General features: G+C 54.0%; 5 protein-coding genes across 5 annotated transcripts; 1 reads left to right on the top strand and 4 right to left on the bottom strand.

The window, feature by feature from the left end:
• Positions 1-700: 700 nt before the first annotated feature.
• BZA05DRAFT_474091 (fungal-specific transcription factor domain-containing protein) lies at positions 701-4,403 on the top strand (the record flags this gene model as incomplete). The annotated part of the gene is made up of 6 exons (XM_051488106.1): positions 701-1,529; positions 1,615-1,718; positions 1,772-2,587; positions 2,643-2,722; positions 2,775-3,326; positions 3,376-4,403. Exons 1-6 carry the CDS (start codon positions 1,089-1,091, stop codon positions 4,401-4,403), a joined length of 3,021 nt encoding a protein of 1,006 aa, XP_051339471.1. The 5' UTR covers positions 701-1,088.
• A 2,087-nt stretch (positions 4,404-6,490) lies between these two features.
• On the bottom strand, positions 6,491-7,650 carry BZA05DRAFT_398452 (uncharacterized protein). Its single transcript, XM_051483714.1, has 2 exons — positions 6,925-7,650; positions 6,491-6,840 (listed from the first exon to the last, which is right to left on the bottom strand). The coding sequence occupies exon 1, from the start codon at positions 7,541-7,543 to the stop codon at positions 6,971-6,973; it is 573 nt and encodes a 190-aa protein (XP_051339470.1). The 5' UTR covers positions 7,544-7,650; the 3' UTR covers positions 6,491-6,840; positions 6,925-6,970.
• A 1,090-nt stretch (positions 7,651-8,740) lies between these two features.
• Positions 8,741-9,134, bottom strand: BZA05DRAFT_48271 (uncharacterized protein). The gene has a single exon (XM_051488349.1). The coding sequence runs from the start codon at positions 9,035-9,037 to the stop codon at positions 8,792-8,794; it is 246 nt and encodes an 81-aa protein (XP_051339469.1). The 5' UTR covers positions 9,038-9,134; the 3' UTR covers positions 8,741-8,791.
• Positions 9,135-9,738: 604 nt separating this feature from the next.
• BZA05DRAFT_445123 (uncharacterized protein) lies at positions 9,739-12,128 on the bottom strand (the record flags this gene model as incomplete). Its single annotated transcript, XM_051486973.1, has 3 exons — positions 9,739-9,864; positions 10,478-10,800; positions 12,080-12,128. 3 exons carry the CDS (start codon positions 12,126-12,128, stop codon positions 9,739-9,741), a joined length of 498 nt encoding a protein of 165 aa, XP_051339468.1.
• A 1,395-nt stretch (positions 12,129-13,523) lies between these two features.
• Positions 13,524-14,147, bottom strand: BZA05DRAFT_445122 (uncharacterized protein; the record flags this gene model as incomplete). Its single annotated transcript, XM_051486972.1, has 1 exon — positions 13,524-14,147. The coding sequence occupies one exon, from the start codon at positions 14,145-14,147 to the stop codon at positions 13,524-13,526; it is 624 nt and encodes a 207-aa protein (XP_051339467.1).
• Positions 14,148-21,158: the final 7,011 nt, after the last annotated feature.

Raw genomic sequence — 21,158 nt, 5'->3', positions numbered from 1 at the left:
AGCGGAAATCCATCACAATTCGTGAATCGCCCCCAGTCGGAGATGTGACGCAATCGCGCCGCCATTCGTTCGCCGCCGCCCGCACGCGTGTAGAGTACTGTAGAGTTCTCTAGAGTACGTGAACTGAACGGAACTGAACCAAAGCTCGGGTCGCGTTTAGAGCTTACCTCCCAGCACCAGTGCACCACCACTAACGACCACCAGTACTACCACTACGACCACCATCACCACCACCACGTCCACCACCACCACCACCACCACCACACCTGCTGGGCCTGTATGCCTTCCCTCCCACCCTCGCCCTCATCCCCGTCCATTCCATTGGGCGTAGAACGAGTAGTTCCACCCGGATGTGAGATGTGAAGTAGTGGTGGGGCACCCCCGGGGGGAGGGAGGGGGGCACGGGCCACGTCCGAACGATTTCAATGACGCTCCTGCTTGCAGCATGCGAACGAGCTCGGCGGCGTGTGTCGCCCCGCGGAAAGTGCGGGGGACGCAGAGCGCGGTGCTTGGTGCTTGGGATGAATCATATCGCGGTTCACTTTTCTGGAAGGAAAGGAAAATGTCTGAGACGGAAGGACAGGACAGGAGAGGAGAGGAGAGGACAGGAGAGTGGCAAAACCACCAGCGAGCCAGACAGCCAGCCAGACAGCCATTAGACCCGACATTTTTTTTTCTTTCTTATTTCTCTCTCCCCCGAACACACAGCCAAGAGAAAAAAAAATAATGTAAACTGCGACTGCGACTCCCTCGGTCAGAACTCGACTCAACATCCTCCTCGCACGACCACCCCCCGCCTCCCTCGGAAACTCAATCTCCCGCTGCCGCATTTTCTCACCTACCCTCCTCCGATCTTACCACCTATTCACTACACCTCGCCTTGCCGTCCTCCATCCATCATACTGTTTCCCTCCCTCCCCAAGGCTCCAGGAACCTCAATACGCATCGCGGATCCAGGAAATTCACGAACCGTTAACTACCTACGAACCGGCGTTGCCCAATATCCATACACCCCCTTCGACATTGGCTTCGGCGGTTGTCTCGCCCCCTTATCCCGCCTAGATCGGCCGGGACATCTACCTTAACCAATGAGTGGCGATCACCCGTTGGAAAGCCTGGCGCATCAACACCACCACCACCAACAGCAGCAACAACATCAGCAACAACAGCAACACCAGCAGCAACACCAGCAGCAGCAACAACATCAACAATTCCCCCAGATCGACCCAAGAATCCATTTCACCCCCTTACAGGCCCGAGGAGAATCCCCATCACTACGGTTAGGTGATGGTGGAGGTGGAGGTGGTGGTGGTGACGGAGGTGGTGGTGGTGGAGATGGAGGTGGTGGCGGCATGAATGATGTTCGAGCCGGCTCAGCCCTGAAGAGGAGCCAATCCCCGGCCAATGCGGACGCCCTGATACTGCTGCCGGGGGTGGCACAGACGCGCAAGCCGGTTGGCTCTCGGAGGCCGTTCCAGCGGCGACGGAGGAGTAGAGCCTGTGATGCTTGCAGAGCTCGGAAGACCAAGGTGGGTATGGCAACTTTTGGTTGGGGAGCGGAGAGGAATTGGTGGAATTGAACGGGAATGGAAGCTTACGGGAGCCCGGGAATAGTGTGATACGCCCGACGAAGGTCCTTGCTCGGCTTGCACGCTGGCCAGTCTGGTTTGCAAATTCTCGGAAGGGGGTGAAGATCGGAGACGAGCTGGGCCTGCGAGGTACTGAATTATCCCCTTGTGTGAAGTAAATATTGCTGATGTGGTATATCCAGGCGAATACGGACGCTAGAAGCTCAAGTCCAGGATCTTACAAAGAAACTCCAAGATGCGGAAGCTATGCTCGGCGGTTCGGGTGCAACACTTTCACATATAGCACTCCAGAGGCCATTAGAGAAGCGTTCGCCGTCGTCGAGTCCCCAGTTCAGCTCTTCGTCGGTAGCAGGCTCCACCGCAGGCAATGGACTGCATCCAGACCCCAATTCTGAACATATGCACAACGAATGGTGGAGGCAATCCAGTGATTCGGGCGTTCCGGCTACAGCCGACCGCTATCGTGGAGGAATGCAATTTAATTCACAAGGTCGGAATCCTCTTCCGATCAACAACCCCCACGAGGGGGAAGTGATGCCACGTTCGTCTCGGGGCGTGTTCGATTCCAATCCGCAGTTCATCTCATCATACAAGACATATCTGCGAGACCTCGGTTATCCTAATACCGACTATGCCTCACCACAATCTCATGGCTCCCAGTCTGCACCGCGGGTACCGTTGCTGTCTGAGTATCCATCGATTGCGAGTGCCACACTACCGCTGGACCTCCGTGTATTGATGCCGCCGAAACCCATCGCTGACCGGCTATGTGAGGTATTCCGCCGGACCATCCAGAACTATACCCCGCTCTTCGTCTGGCCTTTGTTTCGGGAGGAGAAGTATGAGCGTGCATACACGGAGCCAATGTGGGAGGAAGACAGCGGCATCGTGAAGGGTATCTTTTGTATTGTACAGATGATGCTTGCGGTGGCGAGCCAGATGGCAGAAGACACGGAGGAGCTTATGGAGGTGTCGGGACGGGGGGATACACAGGAACGGTCGGTGCTCCGTTCGATTGTCTGGTGGTGAATTGGGCGCTAACGCGCCAATTAGAACCGGCTGGAAGTTCTTTCATTTGGCGAGAAAGTATGCGGACCTGAACAGTCCTACCTATACGGCAGATGACGCAATGTGTAAGCCCTTCCGATTGACTCGCAAAGTGCATTCTGCTGACGAGATGGATAGTTCTTCTGTTGATGTCGATGTATTTGGACAATGCATCCCTCCCTTCGCCTTGCTGGATGATAACTGGATCGATGGCACGGGTATGCCAAGACGTTGTGCTGGATCGGATCCCCCAGCCAAATAATCTGTATACAGAGCAGCAACTCGAGTCCCGCCGACGCCTGTTCTGGGCCGCATACATCCAGGAACGGAAAGCCTGCCTCAAGAAGTCCCGGGGCATGGTTCTCCACGACTCTGATATCGAAATCCCTCTCCCTAAAGCTCTGGATGATGAAGACAAGATTGCTTCGTGCACGGTCGACCCGGACGATAAAGAGACCTTCTGCTCCTCTCACAATATGGAGGATTCCCTGCAGGTGATGATTGCACAGATTCACGTCAGCAATCTCTGCAGCACGCTCATCAATCTTACTCTCCACGACAACGGCGAAATGCGCGATCAGCACCGGGTGCAGGATTTGGATGAGAAGCTCAAGAGGGCCTGGGAGCGTTTTCCTCCGCACATGACCAATCTTCAGAATTTTGCGCCGCTCGAGATTGGAGCCCTACGACGTAATTGTCCCTACCGTTGCCCTGGTAGCTATCGCTAATGAGAATGCAGCCCTCTTCTTCCTCCAATACTGTCGTCTCCTCCTGTATCGATACTTCACCGAGCCAGAGCTGAACCCAGACTTCCGAAGCTTCTGTCTAGCGCAATCCCTGCAGGTATCGAAGATCACATCACATCTGCTCTTCCGAGCCACGCGGCATGAAGGATTCGACAAGTATTTCGGTCTTCGTACCGAGGAACTGGTGTATCTGCAGACATTCCGGGCAGCGGTGATCCTACTGTTGGGACACTGCTCGCATGAACCCTCACTACGCTGCGTTTTGCGGGACGAGGTCGAAGTCTGCAAGCGGGCCCTTCGATCCATCGCTACATGTCACACCCTTGGCCGAAAATTGCTAGACGTATTCGAGGGCTTCGCGAGGACATTCGGATACGAGAGTAATCCGATGCAGCTCCCGCCACCTCAGCCTGGAGCCCTTCCTCCTCCACATTCCGAAAATACGCCTCCTGCTCCTCCGCCGGTGGTGATCAAGCAGGAGAACTCACAACTCACGCCCACCTCCGTGCCGCAACAGCAGCAGCAGCTGGATTTCCCGCAATGGGAATTTCAGGCGCCCAGCTACTCTCACGCAGCGAACACGCCCACCACCACGGCCCCACGGACAGGAGCGGGGGGACAGCAACAGAATATCTTTGGGACACAGTACGCGCCAGCTGAATGGGCGGATCCGACAAGTTCTTCGATCCACGCGTCGGCCAGCGACTTCCGTTTCCCGAGCTTTGGCGAGCTAGGAGGACATGACATACCGCCGCTAGGGGCCGGGCCCAGGGAACGTACCGAGAGCATTGGGGATCTCAGGGTTGATTGGGATGCGATGCAGCAGGCTCTGCACTTTGGGGATGCAACGACTACTACTACTGGCGGCGGCAGTGCGAGCGGTAGTGGTGGCGGCTCGGGTGCTGGAAGTGGAGTTGCTGGTGCTGCTGGTGCTGGAGCGGGTGCAGGTGCTGGTGCTGCTGGTCCCCCTGGCGCTGGTGGCGGCGCCACCACTGCGACAGAGGGGTTTTGGAATGTTTAGGTGTGCAGATTACTGTAATTGCGATCGGCTGGACGGGACTGGACTATTTACTGGGCGTTCTTGTTTTTCTTTCTCCTCTTCTTTCTTTTTTTTACCATTTCTTTCTTCGTTTCGCGCGTTCGTGGTTTGGTTGGTTGGACCGGCTGCTAGAGGCACTCGTTTTTGGACACTGGAGTCCGGGATTTTTCTTTTTTTTTCCGATCTGTTTTCTACGTGACTTCATAATGCCGTTTTTAGTTACGAGACCCACATAACTCTACGATCTTTTAATGCTATTCACCCACCTTCCTTCCTTTCTTTCTTCCTCTCTCTTGTTCTTGTTCCGGTGTTGAAGATTTTGTGAGTGAGTGAGTGAGTGAAGCCCGCATCCGCCGTCCACCTCCGGCGGGGATCCGGTGGGAGGGGATAGGAGGGGACGGGGGACGGGGGCATAAATCCTACGTTACCCTGACCCCGTTAGCTCGAGGGGAAAATCTACATACTCTAGAGTTAGGTGGAGTGGCTGCATGGGTGGGTGCATGCACGGGGCTTCTAGAATATTCCGCCGCCCACCGCTCCACTTCAGTTCAGAGTTCAGCCATCCACACATCTACAGCGTTTTTTACCTGCATATGCAGACTGCAGACGCCAGTGCGGACGCCACCAACTAGGTTTGTATGTATGAAAGACACCCCCGAATCTGAACCTGTCCGTTACCGTGCCCCACAGGGTAGGCCGATACGGCGGAGTTCGCGCTTTCCAACACGTTAACCACTGGGTAGATACAGGGTAGAGTACAGGGTGGAGTGGAGGATGTCGCCACGTGGATACTAGAGTCCTCAAGTGGGTTGTGCTCTATGTGGGTTGTGAGTGGACACTGGATCATAAGTGGCGGATTAACTTTTGGTACCGGGGGGTATGGGGGGCACTGGGAGGGGGGGCCCAGTGGGTCGGGTCTCTGTCCGCCTGTCTGTGTCTCTGCCTGTCTGTTTGGTACGCGCGCGTGCCCGTCTGGGTATCTTTCCGGCGTTTGCTGGGGTACCCAACCCACGTAACCTGCCCACCCGATCAATTGGCACGGGAGGGAGGGAGTATGCGAAAGATGCGTGTGAGATGGGGGCGACGGATGGATGCTGCTGACGAATCGAGGGTGGGGTCCGTTGTCGTTGCCGTGGGTGTGACGGGTGCCGTGGGTGCCGTGGTTGCGGTGGGTGCGGTGGGTGGTGGAGATACCCGAGTGCGAGTGCGACGGTTATGGCGGCGGCGATGAGAGGTTGCGAGGAACGGGGAAGGACGGCAGGCTGGGAGGGGGAGGGGCCGTGATCAGTGGCGACCGGCGGCGAGGAGGCGGGGAGGTGAGGAGGGGCGGTGATACGTAGTCGCTCGGCGGCGGAGGGAGAGAGGGGAAGCAGGTACAATGTACCGGTACTTACTCTAGGCGAGTGATATTTCGGGGGGCGCAGGATGAAAACATGTCAAGTATTCAAGTATTCTCCCACTGTGCTACCGATGTACGAGATTCTCCCACGATGGCAATATGAGGTGATTGTGTATCTATCTTCACTCTTCTCGGCTTCGTTCATCTTGACTTCACTGGCAATAGGCCTACTACAAACGGGCCAGCTTCGCTTCAAACGAACGACTCCAGTAAATCTACTCATCCACAGCGCCTACAGTACTGCTTCCACTAAAAATGCCATGATCTCGATAGCATGTAAGCGATCATAAGCCTACTTCCCGTCCTTGTCCATAGTGTGCTACCGTAGTCGAACGTCGCAGCGCTTGGACCGGCAAGCCAGCCCCACTCACCCACCCATGCGCGCGCGCACTCGGCAGTTGCAATTCTGCACTCCCTTCCCTCGCGCTTGCCTCGCGCGGCTGGTCCCGTCCCTGGTCCCGTCCCGTCCCATCCCATCCCTCGCGTGCCAGACATTCAGATCCCACCCAGACTCCAAAGACCAACTAGTCGCGGGAGGCGGGAGGGCGGGAGGGCGGGAGGGCGGAGTTGATGGATCTTCCGAGCTGCTGTGTCTGGCATGGGCATGGGCATGACATGCGCTTTGAGCCCATCACGTATGTACTGGTACTGGTACCATGAATCAACAATAGGGTCTGGGTTTGGGTCTGGGTTTGGGTCTGGGTTTGGGTCTCGGGTAGCTGTACGGCTGCTGCAGTCGGCGAGATAACCATTTGCAAGGACATGGTCATGAACAAGGACATGGGTGGGCGCTGGGAATTAACGAGCACTGACGATGCGCGCTGCCGGGCTGTCGGCGATATCGAGATTCGACGCACGAGTGCGCTGCGCCCTGCCGGACAAAAGTGCTGGATATCGGCACATGGGTGTCCTACAAGGCTGGCGAGGCTGCGGTGCGTCGTCCGTGGCGCTGAGACTGGAGCCGGCGTCTCCTCCTCTCTTCTACCGAAGCAGATGGGATGGATGGATGTCGCGTCCGGCCTGTTCGTCAGTACGTGTGATATGTTCCAGAGATTCGCGAGATGTGGAAAAACACATGTGTATGAGCGGGAGATGGAACCGAACCGAATCGATTGCTTCTGCGCCTTCTCCCGTCGCCCCACCGCGCAGCTCACCCCCTCCTCCCCTCCCAAAACCCCTTCCCATAGCTAACCAGCAACTCCTCACCCTTCCTAACCTCTTTACTCCCGACATAAATCGCGACCCTAGCCTGCCCTTCCCCCTCCCCCTTGTCTCCCGTCCTCCTATCCCCAAACTCCACATTCGGCCTCTCCCTAACGCCTCTATAATCATTAACGAACCTACCCTCATTCCCGCATCCCGCCGCGTCGACCGCAACGCCGCTCTCGCGGTCCAGGCTGATATCGTAGTCGCTGTTTGGATCGCTCTCGCCCGCCGTGTGGTACACGCCGAGGTAGTCGAGCACCCACGAGCGCGCGGCGAGCGTGCGCGTCGCGAAGAGGCCTGACTGGCCGCATGCGGGGTGGGAGGGGGTAGTGATCGGCTTGATACGGACTAGGGCTGATGGTGAGGAGGTGGGTGTGGGCGTGTGGAGGTTCAGCGAGGCGATGGTGGGGGAAGTGGGACGGCGGGTGAGCACGGGACTGAGGAGGGGGGCAGTCAGGTACGGGAGTGTGGACGGCCAGTTGGTGGGCTTCGGCTTGGATTTGGCGGTGGGCGCCATTGGAGCGGTGGTAGTGGAGTGCGGAGGCGGGCGGGCGGGTAGGTGGTTGGGTGGGTGCGCCGGTGCGCCGGTGCGGATGAGGCGGACGGGATCGGGGCTAATTTGGTTGCCGCGTGCTAGTTTAGGAGGGTGCGGAATGCGGTACTTGCCGCTGCCTAATATAACTAGTCGCAGATCGATTAGATCGTGTGACGTAATGGATGGCCGCCCATGCTCGCAGAGTTCATCTGTGCTTCGGACTTCCCAAGACTCTCGCCATCTGTATTGGTGGTCACATCTACAGCAGCCGTCGGCACCAATTTCGAGTGGTACTCTGAATTCTAGGTCTGTCCCTTCGGGCTTGTCCAGCCAGAGTCAGCGACATTATGCTACCAATCCCGTGACCATTCATTAGCAGCATCTACGGCATGTAGAGGCTCTCCTCCTGTCAGATTTATGACTTCGTTTTCTAATTGATTTGGGACACTGATCCGACAGCATTCTAGTGGCGATAATGAAAGCATCCGGAGTCTTCAATCGAAGCACTGCGGCAAAAATATCGGACAACGAGCGCGCGTTTGCCCGCAGGTTCTCCGCTCCTTACCGGAAGACACCTGAGGATACCTATCTTGTCGAAAATCGCCATGCTGCCCAACCGACGTCGAGCATCCATCCTCTCGAACGCGCCCCTCCCAGAATTACGATAGCTCATTGTGCTCTAGATATGGTAGCTACCCGGGCGATGCGATCAGACCGGTCGACCCGCCGATGGTCACTGATTTTGCCTGTGCTGCCGAGCAATCTCGACGTCCACAACACTACAATTTCCGATCCATCAGATCGAGTAAACTGATGCGGCATTACCTTCCATCCAAGACCATCCGTCACTTTTTCTTTTTGCGTTGAGATGCACGGTCGCCATTGAAACCTGTCATTGATACCTGCCATTGATACCTGCCATTGATACCTGCCCTTCAATTGTTCGGCAGTACGGGCTAATTGAGCATTGTTTGGAAGACCGGTTAGGTAGGTAGCTCGTTCAGTTGGCTGGTTGGTGGTCAGTGAGCGGTCGGTGATGGGTCGGCCAGTTAGCTGGTCGATGTGCCCCCCCGTAGCCGCAGGCGGCGACCAAAGCGGGAGCATATATTGCCATGTTGCGAAATGATTCGCGGGTCGGGGAGCGGTGAGGAATAGGTACGAATGCAAGGAGGAGGAGATCTCTGGGCCCAGCTACTGGTGGATGAGCGATTGGCTGGCTTTGCATTATACCTACCGAATTTCTTTTGCTCCGGCTCCATCAATTCGATAGGTATCTCCGGGATGGGGTCCGCTGCTCTCGTTCCCAATGCACATATAATACATACATATCCCTCGGATCGAACTGCTCGCTCCTCGGAAATACATCTCCATCGCAGCCCACCACCACCACCACCACCACCACCACCACGAGGATGCGCCTAGATCTAAGATCGCCCACGACCACCTGGCACCTACCAGATTTACTTGGATTCGCATATCTACATACCTATTTATTTTGGCCCCCACACCCACAATTATATATCTGCAGGATCTACTGTATAGTAGCGATACCAATCGGAAAAGTCCGCTGACGCTGACGCTGACACGGGGCCGAACGGCTACGGTACGGTACTCCACTTACCTACATACATGCTTCGGTTTCGGCACCACACATCAGGAAAAAAAAATTCTCTATGAACGGAGTCGGCGTCGCTCATAAAACGTGCGACGTTCGGCGCGTCGAGTGAGTTGAAAGCGTGTGAACTGACCCATGCCACCGTCTTCCCTGTGAACGACGTCAGCTGGGGTGGGTGTTCGAACGTTCGTTGGAACGCTGTTGGGAGAAACATCATACCTAGAAATCAGTGGGAGTTTTGTGTTATTCATTGCTTGCATGTGGCCTATCTGGACAATGGTATGTAGTATTTACACCCCGTCCGCTCCCACAACTTTCCCCCAGCCTCGCCCTTGACTGGCCCGTTGCCACAACTCTTCCCCAGCCTCGCTCCCGCTCCCTGGTCTCTTCCGCGACCTCAGAATGTTCCCTCAACTGTTCCCCGGCCTCGGCCTACCTCGCCCTTGACCGGCCCGTTCCCACAACTGTTCCCCAGCCTCGCCCTTGACTACCTATTCCAACAATTCTTCCACGGCCTTGCCGTGCCCCCTAGACTCTTTCCCAGCCTCGCCCAGCCTAGCCCTCAGCCAGCCCGTTCCCTCGGCTCCTCCGCGCCCCCGCCGTGCTGCCGGGGCTCTTCGCCGGCCTCGCCGGCCTCGCCCTCGACTAGCCCGTTCCCAAAACTCTTCCCCAGCCTCGCCCTCCTCAACTAGCTGTTCGAACAACTCTTCCGCGGCCTCGCCTGGCTCCCTCGACTATTCCCCGGCCTTGCCGTGCTCCCTGGACACTTCCCCAGCCTCGCACTTGACCGGCCCGTTCACACGACTCTTCCCCAGCCTCGCCCTTGACCAGCCGTTCCCTCAACTCCTCCTCTCTCCCAACACCTCCGCTCCCCCAACACCTCCGCTCCCTTGACTCTGACATGCGGTCAACTCGTCCGTGCCGTCGTCGGGCCGTCAATTCAACTGTTTCATGCCCTCAACTCTTCCGTGCCCTGTCTTTCCCCGCCACTTGACTCTTCCGCTCCCTGACTAGGCCACTCTGTCGAAACCTCTGTGCGTTCACCTCTTCCGTTCCTTGACTCATTGGTACGGTCAACGTGTCCGTTCCGTCAACTCATAGATGGTGTCATCTCGTCGCTGCCGATAAATAGTAGGTTGGGGACACCGGCGCGCGACATTGCTCTGGTATGATAGGTGATAGACGAATATGGTTCTTGCCACACGTGACAGTAGGCTGCTAGGCTTTGGACCGCGCCATGCTGACGTCACCCAACGCATCGGGTAAAAAGGTAGGACGGGCGAATACTCCACTGGAAGCACCGCGAATGCGATCTGTCTCTTCTCTTCCTCGCCCTTCCTGTCCCGACCGAATAGCGCCTCTTCGCCCGTTTCCTCGTCCTGCTCGTCCTGCTCGTCCTGCTCGTCCTGCTCGTCCTGCTCGTCCTGCTCGTCCTGCTCGTCCTGCTCGTCCTGCTCGTCCTGCTCGTCCTGCTCGTCCTGCTCGTCCTGCTCGTCCTGCTCGTCCTGCTCGTCCTGCTCGTCCTGCTCGTCCTGCTCGTCCTGCTCGTCCTGCTCGTCCTGCTCGTCCTGCTCGTCCTGCTCGTCCTGCTCGTCCTGCTCGTCCTGCTCGTCCTGCTCGTCCGCTGAAATACGCAGGAAATATTGCCTACTCGTAAACACCGTGCACAGTAGGAATTTCTGGATGGTTGACTACTCCAACGAGAGGCAGCGCAGACGGTTTTCGGTGTCTCCAATCATACATGAAATAGACTGGGTATTGGTCGTTCATACTGGTAATGACTGGGCATTGGTCGTTCATACTGGAAATGACTGGTCATTGGTCGTTCACACTGGAGATGACAGGCATTCATAATATGCAATAGCGCCTTAGCATTCCCAGCGTTACCAGAGTCAGGAACGTCTACACGCCCCCAACGGATAATTTTTTTCCTGATGCAGATCCCCTGCATCACCAACTAGAAGCTATGCCAATCGCGAGTCGCGGTAAGAAGACTCGCCGTGGACTCTCGACTGTTGTGCAATCCGAGATGGTGGGGACTTCCGGTGCGCAGGATAGATTTCTGCCAGAGTGGAAGATGGGGTTGGCGACGATGAGACTCGTGGCGTCCTGTGGTCAACTTGAGGCCTAGGCTCGGGGAAGTGGGGGCGGAGGGGAGACCCGGGACGGCTGAAATCGGTGAACGTCGCTTCTATGCTAGTGTTCCATGCTCTCTGGAGTCTGTAGATATGTGGAGTATGTACCGACTCGCAGCTCCGAAAAGTCTGCGAACCCCGCACCCCCTGCAATCTGTGGCTCAGCCGCTTCTCGACCAATGGAACAGCAGCTGAGCCACGGATTGCAGCAGTGACGCACAAAGATTTCCCGGCGCCGTGACTGCGAGTACATGCAGTGCAGGCAACAGCCCATCGGCGCCAGCCCGGGCTATCGGATCAGCCCACCAGCCCCAGCCCAGCCCATGGGCTTTTCGGGCTGTTGCCTGCACTGAGTACATGTCCGATAGTTGTGTCTCGCCCCGGCTTCTCAAGCTCATGCCTGGTTCGAAATGCCAATGGAAGAGCAACGTTCCTGTATCGGTGAAACGCGACCGAGTGGTGAGGATTGCTGTATGGCAGATTGAGTGACGCGGCGACACTTCTGGCATCTGCTCCTCTATATTTTCTTCATTTTTTATGTTTCGTGATTAGTGTTTCATGATTCCCCATTCTCCATTCGAGAATGGACCTTGGTCTCATGACAGTTCCAAAACACTGGTGCACGCCGTTTTCTGTTCCAGGTGCCCACCATTGCACATTCGCCCTAAGGCGTCCCGACGGGACTCCCAGACACCTGTTCGCCGAATCCGGCAAGGCCGCCAGACGAATAGAATAGAGTCAAATGAACGTCGCACAATGCATACTTACCGTGCTCCTCCGCTCCGGACGAATCGCTCGCCTCGTCCCTCCTGCTCATCCTGATTTCTCCCCCCTTTCCATCCTCCTTGGGTACAGTCCTGCCGACGTCCCTACTTCACACTGCTCAGGAAGTCCAACGTAAGTATTTAGCTACATAGGCTTCAATTCTTCAGCCAAAAAGCTCGGATAACTACAGTAGCTGCAAGTGGACATGCATGTCCTTCTCATCCTTGCAGCTTATCTAGATCATGGACTCGTTTCCTCGCCACGTTGTAACCATGCGTTACTCAGCCTAAGTAGTGCGGCACCCCCCGGCATCGAGAAGAACCCCTAGACAAATGACAGGGGTAGAAATGTGACCCACCGACATCTACGTATGGCGGCGATAGGCGGCGACAGGCGGCCAGAGTCTTGTGCTCTTCTGGTGACTGTGAGCGGGCATAGTGCGCGAGTGCCGGACATGTTGCGCGAGCGCCCCACTCTGGACAGTATCGTCAAAGTACATAATTATTGGTAAACGACGGCGGGAGCGAGCGTGCTTGTGGTTCAAGCAGGACATCCAGAAGAGCATCAGGTAACCACGAGTAGAATATCTACAACACGGCATCGTTGTGGTAGTTGTGGTAGTTGTAGAACTTTGGGGCATAAGACGAACATGCCCGGCGCTCTTGCAGTCCGAACCTGAAGAGGAGTTGTCCCTGTACTTATTTTCGCACAACGATGGCCGCCTGTCGCCGCCGCCCATGATAAAGGTCTGTGCAAGGTTAAACTTCTAAATACACCTGTGATGGTATTCAGCCTTTTCCATTTTCAGCGAGTTCATGATTTGACATGCTGAAAAACCCCGAGTGATAAAGTGTGGACCAGTCTACAAAATTTCACGTTGAGGCACGCATGTATCTAAGTAAAAGCTGGTTGAATTGAAGGTACCTAGAACGTTACTTAGAAGAAGTCAAGAATACAATGGTAAAATCTAAACGTATCGAAGATCCCAACCATACCGCCATGTACTACCTATATTGAGCGACTGATAAGGAGTGGAATTAGTCTTCAAAATTTTACCTTGGGAACGCATGTAAATTAGCTGGTTGAATTGAAGATACCTAGAAGGTTATTGAGAAAGGGTAAGAAATACAAAGGTAAGATCTAAACGTATCGAAGATCCCTAACGATACCACACCGCCGTGTAGTGGGCGAGCTTCCTTACCAGTTCCTCATTCTGTTAGCAGAAACTCGTTTTGCCTACACACACATCACGTCACATTCCCACACGTTCTCTTCTTCCACTGAGCCTTTACTTTGGCGTGAGTTTTCCAGTGCTTTTGGAAGAAAAAAAATTGTTATTCATCTCATGGTCAGTCCTGCTATGAAAAAACAAAGAAAAAAAAGAAAAAACCCCTCTCACCACTATTGCTAAACACTAACCGCTGGCCGAAGCCAGGGCAGTGCTTCCTCAATGAGGAGTGGATGGGAGCTCCGAGAAGTCGAGCCAGCGGCGGTACGCTCGCCTGGTCTTTAGACCAGGACGAGCGGCCGTAGCGACCGTCGAGCCTGCTGGTCGAGGGCTTGCTGTTGCTAGTCGAGGGGCCGAAGCGGCCACGACTGCAGCGAACGAGCTCCGCACGAAAGACTCCCGGGCCTTCTCCACATCGGTGGCGTTGACGGCGGCAGCGGCGACGACGACGACGACGACAACTGTCTCGAGAGGAACAGGGATGGCGTCGTGCTCCGAAGTCGCACCGGTTTTGGTGGACATTGCGGTAGCGGGAAGCCCTGCTATGCCAGGAACCATAGCAAGTTCCGGTTGTCCAACGGGTTGAACAACCGGCTTCTGTCCGCCGCGATAGTATCCTCCCCTGGCCCAGCGCCCGGTCCGCTGCGCGAACGGCTTCTGGCGTGTGAGTCCCAGAGGCCGAGAAGTTCCGTTCAGCAATGAGGCCGACGGAAACTGTGCCAGGGCATCTTCAACATCCGGCTCTGGCAGAGCGAAGGGAGCACCCGGCGTTTCTGTGCGGCTAGCACCCCTTGCTCGCTTCGCCACGGGCTGGCTAGGCCCGTCGTGATGGTGAGCCGCCATCGTCTCGCGACGACGCTTTGCTCCCCGTCTAGCTATGGGGTCAGTAGCTGGTTCTGGGAGTGCAACGGCTGAAAGGCCGGTGTAGACGGCAATCTAGGAGTGGAAACTTACTTACGCTCTTCAGTGTAGGACTAGTAAACACCCGTGTGGCGAACACACGGTGTGTGGTCATTAGGCCAGCGCCACTTAATGTAAAGTCAATCGCCTGAGTAAAGTGTCGTGTTCCACCTCTGCCTGTATTCGGGTTTCGAGCTCTGGCAAGACTCAACTGCTCGGAATCCCTTTCCACACCATGTTCATCGCGATCTGCTGGACCGGCTTCTTCATTGTCCTTCAATGGTATATCCGGTCTCCAACATTACTCGCCGTTTATCAAAAGCAACACATATCTCAAAGGAAGATAAGAGAGCTTAATCCGGTGACGTGCCTCAATCCTCGATAACTTTCTTCGGGATTGCGATGGTGCAGAACGATATCGCGATGATCGAATTCCTCTTCTCCAAGACCAACAATCAAAACATCGATTTCATCGGCTGTTGGTCTATTGTAAGTTCTGGGATCCCGGTTCGTAATATCCAGCATGCGCAACTGCAAAGCAACAGGTTGCTCTGGGTTGTCAGTCAAGACTTCTCCAGCCGTACGCCAGGTCTGAATCAATGGATTATGCGCATAGAGCATGTCTGTCAGCTCCTGCAACACCTGAGCATCCACGGAATTGTCGTGAAAGACGCCAAGACGGTTTTCCAATTGCCAATCAAGATCGTGGGGATCATGAATGTAAATTTGTGCAAATCATAGTTGGACTCCCTGGGATGCGATCATTGGACCAATTCTGTGATGTAGGGCGCCTTTAATACGAAACTAAAAAATTCCACCGTCTCTGGGTCGAAAGGCATCTTCTTTGGTCCCGAGCGATGTCATGGAAAGCAAGTTGTTATAACGTCGGATACCTAAACGAAACGCCTTGGCCACTAAATAACAATTAGATCTACTTTGAAACTCTTAAGGTATAAGTAGAAACTTACTTGGCTCCATCGAGGTGAAATAATGCCAGAAACTTAGGGTTGAGCCACGGAAAACGCCACCGTAAAACGCCTCACCACTGCCCTTTATAGGTATAGATAGACAGATTGTGGCTTCATGACGACCCGCTGCAATCGCCACGGAGGAGGAACTTGCTGCCGGACATGGTGGAGGTATCCGAATGCGATTGTGGTTTCTGTTTTGTTGAGTTGGAGGAACAGAAAGGTAGATGTTGGAGAAGCAGAAGGTTGGAGGGTTGAAGAGAAAGAGAGAGAAAAGTGTTGGGTCGAAGCACATATGCTAGTGTTCCTGGTTGGGGAGAACCATAAAACAATTACCACTTTAGGGCTCCGCAGAGTCAATCGCCAGCTCCCTCTGATTCGACCCTCCACGAGTGATGTAGCAAGCCAGTGTGTTTGCTGAAACCGACATCCACCGGACTAGCCTACGATGATTCAAAACCCAACATTATCCCCATCTACATACGGACGGAATACTTACAGAAATCAATCGAGGAAGCTTTCGAGCGCAAGAGGATCAACTTGTATATCCAAAATACAACCACTTCGAATTGCTTCGAATTTTTTGTTTAATCATTGATTGCATGCGACCTATTTAGATCATGGCAATATCACCCCGTTCACCCCCCCCCGTTTCCACGCCACTGTCCAACCCTGCTTGCACCGAGCGGCCCGATGTGGCTTTCCCTGCTCTCCGCCCCGGCCTGTCCCAGAAAAGTAGATACACGGTAAAGACTGAAATGGGCCTGCATGCCCGCCCGTCCCTTCCCACCTCTCCTCATGACCTTCGCCATAGCCTAGATAGGCGGCATGCGAAATAAACTGAAGATCTCTCTCTCTCTCTCTCGAACCGTATGACGCGAATCATATGTCGCGATTGCTATGTAGGTGAAGTTCGTTGCCGTCTGTTACTTTACTACTGGTAATTGACACGGGGCTACAGGGTCCCTTCTTACCGCTCTCCACTGTAGGAAGTATTGTTGGCTTCGGTCAGACAGTACCGCAATCTGTTCTTCCTGTCATCGGTCGGTCTCTCATCAGATCATCATTATCTACATCATCACAAGCTTCTTATCAATTGATCACGTTTTTGTCCCTCACCCGTTCTTGGGTCGCTCACCAGCGGGAACTCGAAAAATCACTGCCGGTCTAATGGGCAAGCGTGGGAACGGTAATTATCGGATCAAGGACTACCAACGCGACACTCCTCCATGGCTATCAAGACAGCCTGCTACAGCCGTGTAAATCATTTTAATGTCTTGATAATTATCATTCTCACACTCGGCGTCAACGGTAGATGTTATGTAGATGTTTGTGCCGTAGCAGCCAAGACCGCCAAGGGCACTAACTTCGGAAGGTTCGGGTTGTTATCGTATGTTGGAGCAGAGGTTCAACTTTAACATCCGGCTAATTTGTCCGGAAGCTAAATTAGCCGCCTTTACGGGTAGTATTTACTTATGGAAGCAAAGCCAGTTTCCGACCGGGATTGAGCGCCATTTCATAAGGTTCATTATCCATTCCCTTTCTCGTCGTGCCGAAGTTCGAACTTCCTTCCTTCACTTCCTTCCTTCAGCAACATCAGCACAGGGCTTCGTCCCCGCGCCTGCGAACTTTGCGATACGGGTTTCGCATTGGCTCGAACTTATGTCGTTGGGGCTTCGTCCGGTACGGCACAGTGAACTGGAATCCAGAACCTGCGAGCGAAGCAAAACTAGCATCGGGAAAGACAATACGAGTGGCACGGGAGAGGGAAGAGAAGTTGAGTGGCGCCAGGGAGTTCTATGAATTGATTACTGTCTTCAGCTGTACTGGTCTCTTAACAGATTGCAGACGAACTGTTCACGTAATGGCCAACAGATAACGATCACCTCCCCGACACAACCGTCGTACATCCCACGATACGACGACCGTCGGGGCACACGTTTGGTGGTGGATCTAGGGAAACTTGAGGTTATGTACAAAGAGCATGGGCTTCGAAGGTCGAAGGGCAGTAGACGGTTAGGGCAATGGATATCAGATGGAGGGAGACTAGCAAGGCCGAGATTCGAAAGGAATAGGAACTAGTGATCGCATAAGTAGTCCCTTTAGCAGTTGTGAATGCTATCTAGGAGGAACTTGAGCATCCGACGTCTGGAGACTGGTACACGAATAACTCCACCGATATTCCCCGGGTGACTTTGATTCGTGCGGAGAGCAGGGACATGGGCGTTCTGGTGAATCCACGGAAAGGAGATGGGAGCAACGATTTAGCAAGGAGGATTAATTGCTGTCCTGTAAGCTGTTGGGGAGTCGGATGAAATGAGGGCTACCTGACATCTGTTACAATCCATCGCGCTTCATATAAACAGTAGTAGAGTAACTTCAACGGAACTGTTGAGCAAAGGGACTGGTATAGGCGTTTAACAATATCTTGAGACCGTCGCATTCGATGTTTGCGAAGTTTTAAGCGATCTTCTGGAAAAGTACTGATGTCGCCGTCGCCATTATCTATTTCCTGTCGAATCATTGTTTTCGCTCACAAACAAGATCGAAGCCTAAAATAGGTACCGTAGATGATCAGGGAGACCTCAACTTTCAAGGCTCAGACTCCAGAGCCTCAGACTCAGAGTCCCATAAAAGCCCCATCTGGTATCGGCGAGTCAGCGACATGGGTAAAACCACCACACACTGAGGTACGCTGGGTTAGGGCCAGCTTTATGCAACTCATGGTGCAAAAATATGTGAATGATATCCAGTGCAGAGAGAATATCGCTGGGCCCAAACCAACAACCTTTACCACTCCCGCTGGCAGCTTAAAAACTCTAAGAGTTGATCTGCTACGATTGGCTACACCGAGTTTCTTCCCCCACTAGGCGTGTGACGTATAGGTCGCACAGAGGAGATTGTTCCCGTTGTAGAAGAAGGATTCAGATGGTTTATCGATGCTGAGATGTGCGACGCCAAATGACGACCGGCCAGAAAACACAGAGCTCTACACAGTATACGAATCTTGACGTAGCTCAATATATCTTTAGAAATTCTATGTTGAATTGGTGATATGTCGATCGGCATCAATGATGATTGCTTTGTTTGTTGTGCCACAAGCGAAACGCTATCGAATTCTTCTTCACTTGCTTCACGCTACCTACCAACGCAAATCTTCCGCTATTAAGCTACAAGTACTGGATTATATGCGCCATACGTAGAGTAACGTCGGTACAAATCAGAACATAACAAACCGACTCTTTGTGGTTGATGCGACTTGTTTCTCAACCAGAATTTGCACATGCTGTCACTCATTTGAACTTCATCAGATAAGATAGTAGCGCTTCCGGATCACTGGATACGAAGAAATTAACAGTTCCGCTTCCCTATGATCGCACACAACCGAAGCGCCCCGATAACCGCTATCTAGATCTTGCCACGATAAAGAGAGTAACCGTGGTTGGACTAGTTTACATCTTGGGTTAATATGGACTTTTATGCCACAATCCTGGGGTGTAATTTCCGGAAGTTGTATGGGGTCACCTGGTCAGTGCGAATACGATGCAACTATCGCGTGGATAAAGAGCGTAGCGAAAAAAAACAGCAAGGTAACGTAGGGAGGTTGGGATTGATATTCGGAGTCATGGGAAAACCTTACTTCTCATCGCAAAGTTGAGATGAACCCCCGTGTCACCCGTTGTGGTACGTATAATCGCCTGTTCGCTATCACCGTATAGTGCTGCTTCAAATTCGATCATTTGCTCTTCCGTTCCACTCGCAATCCGGATGCCCTGGGCACCGTACCTATCGCCGTGCCTAACTTAACGGACCTCTGTGGCCTGGCGTCTTCCGGGAGCGGCAGCGCGGGCGGTGCGGGTGCGGGCTCCGGTGGTTAAAAAGCGCCGTCAGACGTCTGTAGGCAGCTTTTCTTGGAATCAGGGCTTAGAGTAAATACAAAGTACTTCAGTAATAAAAGCCAATTTATTAGTTATAGTATGAGAATTAACACCGCGTTTCGCCTCGCCACATTGGTTTCGTAAAACTAAGGCGTGGGTGCTACCCCGGAATTCACCCGTGGCCGACGGCGCGTGGTTCCTGCAGGAGTTGACGTTCCCCACTGTAGTGTAGGATCAAGTCTCCGCCTTGGCTGTGGGCATGCAGGAACGTTGTAGAGACATAAACCGTTCATGCAGCTGAGTGGAGCGAGTGCCTGACATTGACGGAACGCACATGTAGATAGGTCCTCGGCCGGCACGGACGGATGCGCCGGGAGGGAAACTTGATGGACCGGTGAGCCGCTGGGGCTGGCTATCTAGTAGGACCGCTCGGGCCTCGATCCTTCGGAGAATTATCATTTCCTTGTTGCATAGCTGCTCTATAGTAGTGGATAGGTACCCCGGATATCGTGAGATTTTATAACATCTCTCACCATCACGTAGTGGCGGAGTTCAAATTCTTCAGGATAGATTGCTTCGAACCTGGGCAGTGAACTCTCGGTGATACATACGTCCAGCATACCTGGATTTAACCTTAGAAAGTTACCATGGCAGACTTTTTTGTCGGTGTTCCTTCAGGAATGATGATAGAGTGCGCGGGACCACCTTTTGCCGGTATACAACGGCCCGTATATACACACCTATAGTAGGCAATCTATTCCTCCCCCTATTTTATCGGGATTTTCGGATGTTCCAGCGGGGAGTCAACCGGCGATGATAGTTATGAAGTGCAAAGTGATACTCAACGGAAAAAAAGAATAACAAACCAAGAATCCTACAGGCCTCGTCGAAGCTACCGACGAGGCTATGCCTCATAAGTCTCCGTAAAACACCGCGAAAACGCCACCGCCGCTCGCTAAACTTTTAGCCGGCTGTCATTCCCCGCGTGGGGTGAATCAGATGGCAGGGTCTGGATCCCTACGGTACAAACAAGCGCCGTACCCAACCCGCTCCTACGAGTTCCGATACTTGGTGGCTTGTCGGGATGTATTTCCCCGCGAAATTCGCAGTGCTACTACATGTGGCTTGGGCTACTCGTCTCTGATGGTTAGCCGACCAAAATTCTCCTTGGCGACTGGGCTGGGGACCGTCATATGGCCGAGCCTGACACAACTTGGCCTGCGGATGATGTCCATTGTCCAGAGCAAATCCGGGGGAAATCTAGTGTAGAGAGTTTCGTAACTGCTAGTAGCCTGAAGGCTACTGGCTGGTAGAGGTACGCTGAACGAATTAGGGGGAAGCAAAGGAATTTGATACGGGTGTGCAGATTGCAAGGACGCTGCAGAGTCGTTGCTATTCTTCCACAAGTCGCAGAGCCGTGCATCCAACCCGCAGTCTTCCCGGATTTTCTAGGCTTGCCGCACGACGCGCGCCCCCACTGCTCTGATTAAGGAAAGGTTGCGGATATTCAATGAGTTTCATCATGGGATGTCACCAACACGGCCATCGGTATTCCGCCACGCCGGGTTGGCCACGTAGGAAGCCGGGCCGGCCATGTACACTCGCCGGTCTCCATAAGAGCAAGACCTGGGCCATGTTGGCCGCCAGCCGGGTATTGAAAATGGTGAACGCTGCACGTGCCACTCACGTCCGTTGGACCGTAAGGCCACAATTACGGCTTCCCAGGCCGTCGAGCCGGCGTGACGTCTGTCGATCAAATTGACGATACCCACACAGTCGGTGTGTCCAGGGACAGTAGATCTAGTATCCGGGGTGGGAGGTTGGTGGATTTGCGTCCCCTGCATGCCATGCTAGATGCAGGCGGAGGCAAATGTTGCTGGGAATCAATGTCAGGGACCATCTTAGCTTGCCAGGGGCTGCGGAACACGCTGAACAGTCCCGCTCCACTTACCACCTCACTATGGTAGAACCAGATTGCCCATCTACGGGACCTCTCTCCAACAGGTGAGCGCCAACGAGGGCGGCGGCGGGATAGCATTTGGCCCATGGAGCTGGAGATATATAAACTGTTCCTCCTCCCCGCCAATGGTTTGAATCTTCATCCAACT

Source organism: Tricharina praecox (genome assembly GCF_024521635.1).
Source record: "Tricharina praecox strain CBS 144465 chromosome Unknown BZA05scaffold_12, whole genome shotgun sequence".
In the NCBI taxonomy this organism is placed as follows: domain Eukaryota; kingdom Fungi; phylum Ascomycota; class Pezizomycetes; order Pezizales; family Pyronemataceae; genus Tricharina; species Tricharina praecox.
The sequence above is the reverse complement of the archived record's forward strand: the minus strand, read 5'-3'. Positions and strand labels throughout refer to the sequence as shown.